At 28.7% G+C, this 10,894-nt stretch overlaps 3 protein-coding genes across 3 annotated transcripts; 2 read left to right on the forward strand and 1 right to left on the reverse strand.

Annotated features, from left to right (window-relative positions):
* Positions 1-364: 364 nt before the first annotated feature.
* LOC113372617 (ras suppressor protein 1) lies at positions 365-2,281 on the reverse strand. Its single transcript, XM_026612976.1, has 7 exons — positions 2,104-2,281; positions 1,885-1,935; positions 1,423-1,662; positions 1,156-1,238; positions 964-1,078; positions 749-881; positions 365-654 (listed from the first exon to the last, which is right to left on the reverse strand). Exons 1-7 carry the CDS (start codon positions 2,207-2,209, stop codon positions 570-572), a joined length of 813 nt encoding a protein of 270 aa, XP_026468761.1. The 5' UTR covers positions 2,210-2,281; the 3' UTR covers positions 365-569.
* Positions 2,282-3,145: 864 nt separating this feature from the next.
* LOC113372658 (transmembrane protein 161B) lies at positions 3,146-6,429 on the forward strand. Its single transcript, XM_026613013.1, has 10 exons — positions 3,146-3,309; positions 3,372-3,525; positions 3,587-3,807; positions 3,871-3,950; positions 4,366-4,581; positions 4,645-4,761; positions 4,844-4,984; positions 5,288-5,460; positions 5,617-5,867; positions 6,253-6,429. Exons 1-10 carry the CDS (start codon positions 3,307-3,309, stop codon positions 6,370-6,372), a joined length of 1,476 nt encoding a protein of 491 aa, XP_026468798.1. The 5' UTR covers positions 3,146-3,306; the 3' UTR covers positions 6,373-6,429.
* Positions 6,430-7,439: 1,010 nt separating this feature from the next.
* Positions 7,440-10,371, forward strand: LOC113372627 (heat shock 70 kDa protein cognate 4-like). The gene is made up of 3 exons (XM_026612986.1): positions 7,440-7,591; positions 8,023-8,227; positions 8,420-10,371. Exons 2-3 carry the CDS (start codon positions 8,023-8,025, stop codon positions 10,174-10,176), a joined length of 1,962 nt encoding a protein of 653 aa, XP_026468771.1. The 5' UTR covers positions 7,440-7,591; the 3' UTR covers positions 10,177-10,371.
* Positions 10,372-10,894: the final 523 nt, after the last annotated feature.

Here is a 10,894-nt window from a genome sequence, read left to right on the forward strand (position 1 = left end):
AGAAGGGAAAATTGTATGGATGCCAACTTGAATTGACAACTTTCAACTTACATTTTATGAGTGGGATTCCAAAAATATTTATGAATAATTAAAATATTTAAATAAAAATTGCAACACCCTTATGTGGTTAGAACATCCTGATGTTTATAGACCAATTTATGGAAAGAAATTCAACAATTTAATAAATCCAGATTTAAAAAAACATAGAATATAAAAAATTGAGTCACTTGAAAAATTATATGTATTGACTTTCATATCTTTATCATGTTTATACATATACATAGAAATATTTGAATAAATTATAACATTAATAACAGCTAAATATTTTTTTATTTAATATATGTTGGCAATTCTTTGTATATAAAATTAACTATTTAGTGTATACATACTTACAACAAATTAATAAATAAAATTTATAAGTTTAGTTAAGTTTTCATTGTGGATATTATATAGGAATCCAATTACGTAAGTTTAGAGTTGTCATTAATAATATTAAAGCACTTCAATTATATTTTAAAGCAAGGCACATTTTAAGTAAAGCACTGTTAATATGCAATAAATATTAATATTCAACGAGCTCTTGATGCCTTTTTGCTTTTGTCCACATCTAAAGGTGGCGGTGGTTCATTGGCTGCCAAATGCCTGTTGTATAATCTGAAATTATTTTGAAAATATTAAAATGAAGTGATTACAAGAGATTACACTTAAGTAAGTAGTTAAAAGTAAGAGAAAGGTAATATAATCTTACATGCGATATGTTTCTGATCGTAAATATTCCATTAAGTGACTCAATCCCAATACCAATTGCTCAGCAATTGGCGTTTTCCAAGCGTTTCCTTCTAATTTAAGTATGGCTTTATTGCTCAACATATCCAAATTACCTATAATGTATTAAATTATATCATACACTGTCTTTTATTAGTACTCAGTATGTATAGTATTATTTGATTATAAAATCTTTACCAATTTCAGGTGGCAGTACGGTCAATCTATTGGCTTGCAAATGAAGTTCTCGTAGTCGCGATAATTCACCAATTTCTTTAGGAATGTCAACAAGGTCGTTCTCTCGCAAACCAAGCTGGAGTAAAGTTAAATGAGACATCAGTTCAACACCTATTTATGGCAACCAGCAATGTTTTTATATCAAATACTTACTATTTGTAAATTTTTCAATTGTCCCACTTCTTTGGGAAAATGCACAAAGTCGTTATCGCCCAGATAGAGAGCCCTCAATGTTTCTGAAATAATTATGGTATAAGGATAATGATAACTTAATACCTCGGGAAGAAATAAAGGTAAGTGTAATAAGTACGTAATATGAATAATTTTAGTAAGAATTTTTAGTAAGTCCATATTCAATAATTAGAAATAATTGTTATCACGTAAGCATATCACATACTTTTAAAAACATTCATGTATTACCCATCATAAAAAAGTTTCCAGGCAATGTGTCCTCTTTTAGATTATTATATGTTAAATCTAAAACTTCCAACACTGGAAATGCTCCAAATCCTCGTGGCAGTGTACTCAGGCGATTAATAGATACATTCAATATTCGTAATTTGGGCATGGATGATAATGATAATGGCAGTTCTTCAATGTGGTTATTGGAGAAATTAAGTATTTCCAAGTTTGAGAGGTTTGCAATTGAGGCAGGAACAACTAAAGTGGAAGAATATATGTATTATACAACTGAGAAGTGATAAAGAAACAATATTTTATTTGGAAATATTTTTATACGATCAAAAGGATTTTACAAAATAAAATGTCAACTTGTTTGGTTCACACTACATGAATATAAAAGCTTGTTTACAATTACAATTGAGATGTCAATTATAATTTCTTTTACATAAACTCATTGTGTCATGAAATTTTCAATTTTACCTGATATCTTGTTGTGGCTTAGAGAGAGTCTGGTGATATTTAACATATCCACTGAAATGTAAAATAAAAATCAACACCAAGTACGTATAATCCATTTTTAGTCAGAAATTTTCATTCACGAGAAACATTCATTTATAATGTTAATCAAATATTATCAAGGTAACGCCCAATGTTACTTTATACTTCTAATCTCCTTATATGGTAAGACAAAATATTTACTTAAGCCTGGCATGTCATCAAAACTGGAAATGCCTTTCTCGACCAAATCCAATTCAGGATTTTGGATTTCTTTGGCTTCATCTAAAACTTTCTTTACTTTTGACATGTTTTTATTATTACTTTTAACTCAAACAGCCCAAACGTCAACCCACAATTTACACACCAACATACGGACGATACGAACTGTCAAATCTTCTGAACGATGTGCAATATTTCAAAAAGATAAATAGATATAGTAAAAACATTATGGATAAAAACTTTCTATACTATACAATTTAAATTCTAACCTATACAATTTAAATAACCAGTATCAATGATCACAATCGACATTTTTAGTTGTAATAATAATAATTGTTTTCAGGCATTGTCTGTAATTCACAAAGAATTCAGTATGCATTTTGTATTTGTTGATACATTTCAAGACACCTTTTCAATAAATCAATTTGCATTAGCATAGTTTGCAAAACCTATTTGCGTTTTTTTTTTAAAAGGGTATTTGGAATAATATATTTAAATTTGTACTCATTTTGTGTTTCTTAACTTATCTCTAAATGTATTTTAAACAACCGTTTAAACTCACACATACATTTCGTTCATAAGTATTTGTGAACTAAATATTTTGAGCGTTCACATACGTTTGTTAACAATGAATAATTTGAGAATTAGAATTTCGTGAATGCAAAGTTGAATTAGTCAGTAAACCGAATAAAAATACAGTTCATATTTGATTATAATTTGCTTTCGTTGAACACCAAACAACTGATTATTGTTTAATTTGATTATTTATGTAATATATTTGAAAAACGCTGAAAACTTTAGCAATTTGTAAAAACTGATTAAATTTAAACAGTCTATATAAAACTAAAAATTATTTTTATTTTCATAAAGGTATTTTATTATTAGACAAGAAATGGATAAGAATTTCATAGTCCATGCCTCGATCCATAATAAATGCTTATGTTGGCACACCTGAAAAAGTATTCCCAAGGAAACTATGGCCAACTTCATTCCGATCAGACTCACTGCCTTGCCTTGACAAAAGTGAACTGTCAATCATGAAATTCTGATAATTTTAATAACAATAAATCATATCATAATGTTTATATTATAAATCATGCAGCCATCAATAACATGTTAAATTTAATTATGGTTAAAAGTTGATTTATAATGATTGTTAAATGTTATTTGTGATCCTAAGCAATAATGGTATGAATGAATGAAATTATTTAGGTTATATTTCTATATTTAATCTTGGATGTTAATTATAGGCTGTTCTTGGTGCTCAATTGGTCATAACTCTTGTTATGGCCAGCCTAATTCAGAAATTAGGACCTCATTTTTCTTTTGCTAGATGGTTATTATGTTCCACAGGACTCACACGTTATCTCTATCCAACAGATTCAGAATTAAAAATATTAGCAGGTGCTAAAATTATTTATCATTGATTTATAACTAAGAACAAATGTTATGAATCTGGTTACAGGCATCTCGAAGGAAAAACCGAAATCAAGAAAAAATGCTAAAAATCACTTTACAGAGACTGACAAAAAATCTGAAACTTTTCATATACCTAGAAATTTGGATATAACTTTAGAAACAGCTAAAGTTTCAGATTTAGATATTATTCATTTAAGGTTTTATAATGAATATCAATGGCTAGTTGATTTTGCTTTGTATAGCTCAATTGTTTATTCAATTACTGAGGTAAACTATACATTAATTTAATTACTTTTAATATTTTTTAGTGTATGTTAATTTTTTTTAAAGGTTTATCATTATTATATCCCCCTGGTAGATGAGATGAATTTAAGCATGTTATGGTGCATATTGATGCTTGGATTTAGCTTGTATCCTTTTGAATTGAAATATATACACAAAATCAGATCAATTGCAGGCTTAAAGGAAATTTTAGGCTTCCATGCAATTAAAAAATAAAAATAAAATAGATATTTATTAATTTTGTGATGTTCTTAATTAATATCAGCAAATAATTTGAAATATATCAGACACAATGACAAAAATATAACATAAATATTTTAATTATAAACTCTAACAAAAATTGAAAACAATAATTGAATATAATCAGTTAAGTGTTAAAACAGGAAATATAAAATGAAAAACTATAAACAGACATGATTTTTTTTTTATAGTTTGAGCATGTGTAAAATCTACTGTTTTCACTGCTTTTTCACCTATATATAATTACTGTTGATATCACAATTTATTATTAAATGTGTATGTTTCTTACATTACATAATTTAGAAAATTACTTATATCACTAACAATGCAGTACTTCAAAAGTCCAGAATCTATTGGAGAAAGATCAACTTGTATTGTAACTGGTCTCTCTTATTTGCTTATTGCGATGATCATTCTAATTATAGATGAAAATAATTTAGAATTAGGCCTAGAAAAAGCATATTCAAGTTTTAATGAAAATGCTGCTATATTTTTGAATAGTCAAGAATTAAATTCTAGGTAATATATGATTTAAATATTATGCACATCATATTATGATTTCTAATTTTATATTAATTTTAGTGGTCCAGCATCAAAATTAATTATAAAATTCTTTTTGGCACTCTGGTGTGGACTTCTTGGAGCCCTTTTTACTTTCCCTGGAATGCGTATGGCTCGAATGCATTGGGACTGTTTAAAGTAATATGCAATAAAATTTAAATATTTATATTGCTTTCACAATAACCGTAACTTTAAACCTTATATATATTTTTTTTTACAGATATTACAAGGATAACAGGATCCTGCAACTATTACTAAACTTGAGTTTTGCATTACCTTTTGTTTTGGTGATTTTATGGATTAAGCCTGTTAGTAGAGACTATCTTACTGTAAGGATTTTTTCTGGAATGAATCAACCATTGTGAGTCAAAAATAATTCTAAAAATGTTTATTTTAATATACCATTCTTAAAAGACTCATTAATAATCATGTAATAGATTGTAAATGCACATTGAATAGATCATTGCTATTGCATTAAGAAGTAACTAAGAATATCATGCTTAACGAATTAGCTTAATTTTTACTTATTAAACTTTTTTTAATACAGACAATATATGAATGTCATGAAGTTCAATGAATGTTAGTTAAATAAATTTAATTTTTTTGTTTGATGCAAAGTACTTAGTTTATATGCATTTATTACATATACACTTATATAATTTAGGTTAACTGAAAGTGCTTTCGAAACTATCCGCCTGGTTGCAATAGTTGCTGTTGTTATCTTGCGTTTAATCCTAATGCCAATGTATTTACAAACTTACCTAAATATGGCATACTATCGGTTAGAAGAACAGAAAAAAGAGGCTGGAAGGATTACAAATAAGAGTTACAGAAAAAGGTAGCAATGAATAATAAATATATTCTAAGTTTGATATATAAATATATGTATACATTTACTTCTTTGTTTTACTTAAAACTAATTAATATAATGTATATTCTGTTTTTATATAAGAGAAATAATTAAACCTATCAATTATATACTTACTTCATTGCAGGTGGCAGCAGTTTTCTACTACCTGTGTGTAGTTAGCGTGCAATATGTGGCTCCTATATTGATCTGCTTATATTTTACCTTTATGTATAAAACTCTCGGTGGTCTTAGTTGGTCAGCCCTAACTAATAGCACAAATATTACAGAAGAATGTCCATTATCTAGTCATGTGCCAAAAGTACAAGAAACACAAGAAGCTTCTATCTTGGAATCAGCTCAGCAGTTTCAATTTGCTTTAGGAAATTTAAAATTAGTTAGTTGATTTTTTCACTTACTTTTACCTTTTAAAAGCAATACTTATGAATATTTCAAGTGTTAAATGAAAGTATATGCAATTATACAGAAATTTATATATTAGTTCTTAACACTATTCTTCAATATATATTTTAAATTTTCAGACTGCAAAGTAACATGAGGTTGAAAAATATTCTTAGTTTAATTAAAAATATTACAAATTGTTGTTTCATATTTCTAATTCTTTTTAAAACAAATTTATAACAAATAAGCAAATAAGATATTTGTGCTTATTATAAAAAAACATCATATTGCAATTTTAAATTTTATGTTATAATATTTTTAATTATTGCATCACTACAAAATGATTTGGAATTTTTGGTAAACCAATTTTTTATTTTCAGGTTTTTAATGAAGATGTTTTTCGTGGTCTATTTGGTTTTGCAACATGGTGGAGTTGTTTTACTCTATTTGCCACTACTTCCCTCGGAATGGTCTACCAATCATACTTCACAAAAGCATAACAAAAATGTATTTTAAAAATGTACAAAAGCATTTTTATCATGAATATTGTAATGACAATATTGTGAATATTTATTAAATTTGTCAATATATTATTGAAATATAGCGAAATTTTTAGATTTTATACAATTGTTTTTATTAAATACAAGATGTATGCAATATAAAGAACCATATCTAGTGTGTGATTTTTATTTGTGTATGTAGTTACAAAAATACTATAATCAAATGTTTAATTAGTTTTTCCTACAAATTTATATATATATATTTTAGACCAAATCATAATTGAAAATATCTTAACTATTAAGATAAGAGCATTTATACTTGTTTATCTATGGTTGTAAGGTAGTTTGAAATAATTAATAATATAATAATCATATAATTAACAAGCAATATAATTTGTCTAAGCATTACTTAAATAAATTTAAAAATGATAAAATATTGCAAATATATCATCCATATAATATATAGATAGATTCAAATCTAATTATTTTTTATTTTCTCTATTTAGATGCAAATACCAAATAAATAATTTAAAAATTTAATAAAATTATTTGCATTATAATAAAAAAATATTTTATACATTGATAGTTAGATAATAATTGATGATAAAATATATTCTAGTTCTTATTTTATAGATAAGTAAACGATAGAGATAAATTTATTAATTTGAATTAGTTCATTATCAAAATATCAAAAACGTTTGACACATTGAATTTCAAATTATGTAAAACATTGTGTACGGTATTTTTATAAAAACTTTAATAACGTTTTATTATGTATTTGAAATAGTTCATTCCCAAAACATTTACAATAAGATAAATTTAAAAAACGCGCCATTCAACACTGCTGAGCGGCATTTTTGATACCTAGAATATTCGATATAGAAAAATTTTATTTAACTGAATTTTAATAAAACAAATACATTTTTATGCTTTTGCGACGTAAAATTAAAAATTATATTACTATATTTTTATATAAAGTTAACAAAAAGCAAAAATTATAAAAATATTTGTTAATACGAAATAACACTGGTTAGAGAGTATGAAGTCGAATACTGCGCTGTGATTGGTTGGATCTCAGAATGTTCTCGAAGTTTCTCATAGCCTCGTTCATATATATATAAGAATAGTTGACCCGCCATTGTATCGATTCATTTTGTCATCAGTGCTAAAGATAGTAAGAATAACTTCAAGTTTTGTCTGCAATATATAAAAATTTAAGGTGAGTGTTTAAATTAAGTAATTCATTATAAAATATGTCGAAATCTGTTTAAATATGTTTTAATTGTTATATACCGGCAATTTTACTTATTTTCATGTGTTTTTCGTGTGTGAGGAAATGGTGATTTTTTATAATTTGATTTTCTATTAATCTAATAGCATTACGGGTTATTAATTAACTTATTCCATTGTGTTAATTACTGTTTTTAACGAATTTCGGTGCATTTTGATTCGGCGGTTTGCCCGCATTACACACGTGGTCGCGCCGAATATTCTGGAAGGCGCATATCGAAATATGATGATTCATTTACAGACTAGAGTTTCTGATATTAACTCGTGAATGATAATTTAAATCTGAAGCATTAAATTGTTTGTTGAAATCGATAAATGCATATTTTTTTTGAGTATTTAACGTTTGTTAATCTTTTTCAGATGGCTAAAGCACCAGCAGTTGGTATAGATTTGGGTACTACGTACTCCTGCGTGGGTGTTTTCCAACACGGAAAAGTAGAAATTATTGCAAATGACCAAGGAAACAGGACTACTCCTTCATATGTCGCGTTTACCGATACAGAGCGTCTCATCGGAGACGCCGCCAAGAATCAAGTGGCCATGAACCCCAATAACACAATTTTTGGTAAGTATTCTACCATAATTAAATTTTTATTTTGCATTACTTGTATATGATGATACCTTTTTATTGTCAGACTAGAGTTTCTGAATTGTAAATGATTGTAAATTTAATCTGAAATTTGTTAAAGAAATACCCTTTAAATCTATTCGAATTTTGCCAATTTTTTCCATATTTAATTATCACTTTCTTTTTTAGATGCCAAACGTCTTATTGGGCGTAAATTCGAGGACCAAACAGTCCAAGCTGATATGAAACATTGGCCCTTCGAGGTTGTCAGCGATGGAGGTAAACCAAAAATTAGAGTATCGTACAAAGGAGAATCCAAAACCTTCTTCCCTGAAGAAGTCAGTTCCATGGTGTTGACTAAAATGAAGGAAACCGCTGAAGCTTACTTAGGCAAAACTGTGACCAATGCTGTCGTTACTGTACCTGCCTACTTCAATGACTCACAACGTCAAGCCACCAAGGATTCGGGAACTATCTCCGGTCTAAATGTGTTGAGGATAATCAATGAGCCCACTGCTGCTGCTATTGCTTATGGTTTAGACAAGAAGGGTGTAGGCGAAAGAAATGTCCTTATTTTTGATTTGGGTGGTGGTACTTTTGATGTGTCCATCTTAACCATTGAAGATGGTATTTTTGAAGTCAAATCTACTGCTGGTGATACTCACTTGGGTGGTGAAGATTTTGATAACCGCATGGTTAACCACTTCGTACAAGAATTCAAACGCAAATACAAGAAAGATCTTACCTCCAACAAGCGTGCTCTCCGTCGTTTGAGGACATCTTGTGAAAGAGCCAAGAGAACTTTGTCTTCTTCAACCCAAGCTACCATTGAAATTGATTCTTTGTTCGAGGGTATTGATTTCTATACATCAATCACTCGTGCCCGATTTGAAGAATTGAATGCCGATTTATTCAGATCAACCATGGAGCCTGTTGAGAAGTCTTTGAGAGATGCTAAGATGGACAAATCTAATGTACATGATATTGTATTGGTTGGTGGATCAACTCGCATTCCTAAAGTACAGAAATTGCTACAAGATTTCTTCAATGGCAAGGAATTGAACAAATCCATCAACCCTGATGAAGCCGTTGCTTATGGTGCTGCTGTACAGGCAGCTATTTTGCACGGAGACAAGTCTGAAGAAGTACAAGATTTATTACTTTTGGATGTCACACCTTTGTCATTGGGTATTGAAACTGCCGGTGGTGTTATGACTGCTTTGATCAAGCGTAACACTACAATTCCAACAAAACAAACTCAAACCTTCACTACCTACTCTGATAACCAACCAGGTGTATTGATTCAAGTATTTGAAGGTGAAAGAGCTATGACAAAGGACAATAATATCTTAGGAAAATTCGAGTTGACTGGCATTCCACCTGCACCTCGTGGTGTCCCACAAATTGAGGTAACTTTCGATATTGATGCTAACGGTATTCTTAATGTCACAGCAATTGAAAAATCAACCAACAAGGAAAATAAAATCACCATTACAAATGACAAAGGTCGTCTTAGCAAGGAAGACATTGAAAGGATGGTTAACGATGCTGAGAAATACAGAAATGAAGATGAGAAACAAAAGTCTACAATTGCTGCTAAGAACTCGTTAGAATCTTACTGCTTCAACATGAAATCCACCATGGAAGATGAAAAATTGAAGGATAAACTTGCCGAAACCGATAAGACTGTAATTATGGACAAATGCAATGATGTTATTAAATGGTTGGATGCTAACCAATTGGCTGACAAGGAAGAATACGAACACAAACAAAAAGAATTAGAAGCAGTCTGCAATCCAATTATCACAAAATTGTACCAAGGCTCAGGTGGTATGCCAGGAGGAATGCCCGGAGGTATGCCAGGATTCCCAGGAGCCGGCGGTGCAGCACCTGGTGGAGCACCTGGAGCAGGAGGGGCTGGACCCACAATTGAAGAAGTAGATTAAATTTGCCTTTAAGTTCATCACTATTTCATTCCTTACATTTAAGCAGTATTAGAACTGTTTATTGCAGACAATTCTTTAATTTAATTCATTTTGTATCATCAATGCATTCACCAAAGATCTATTCATTTTCTCATGGGCATATAACCTATCTTGTAAAATATTTATGCTAATATATCACTTAGTTTTGACAATGTATTTCAATGTATTTTGATTTAATATTTAAATTAAAATTATGAAATGTGATTTTAGCATTTTCTTTGGAAAATTTATTGCTATGAACTCTCGTGTGTTTGCAACATGTTATGAAATTATGACCATCTGAATAATATATTTGTTATTGTTAAAACATTTGTTGTAAATAAATATTAAAACAAAATTTAATTTTTTTATAATCGTAATTATGTAGATTCAAACAGTTTAGCAGCACTCCTTGCCAATTTCTCTACTTCATCAATTGCTATTTACAGTGCATAGTTTAGCACGTACTAAATATATTACATCAATTATACATATAACTAAATTGTGATGTATTATACAATTTAAATTTATAATAAAACCAAAAAAATTGATACGGTGGTTTAATTTATTTTCAGTTTGATGAGAATATTGTCATTAAAAATGTACAGTAAAATATAGTAATCAACTTGCTATGTGATTATATTTTTAAAAACTCGTTCATTTTAAATGTTTGAACTACCTCTAAAAATTTGTAGTGCCA

This window comes from Ctenocephalides felis, unplaced genomic scaffold (assembly GCF_003426905.1).
Source record: "Ctenocephalides felis isolate EL2017-DRISC unplaced genomic scaffold, ASM342690v1 CF-g0.4_SCAFFOLD_01604, whole genome shotgun sequence".
NCBI lineage: Eukaryota > Metazoa > Arthropoda > Insecta > Siphonaptera > Pulicidae > Ctenocephalides > Ctenocephalides felis.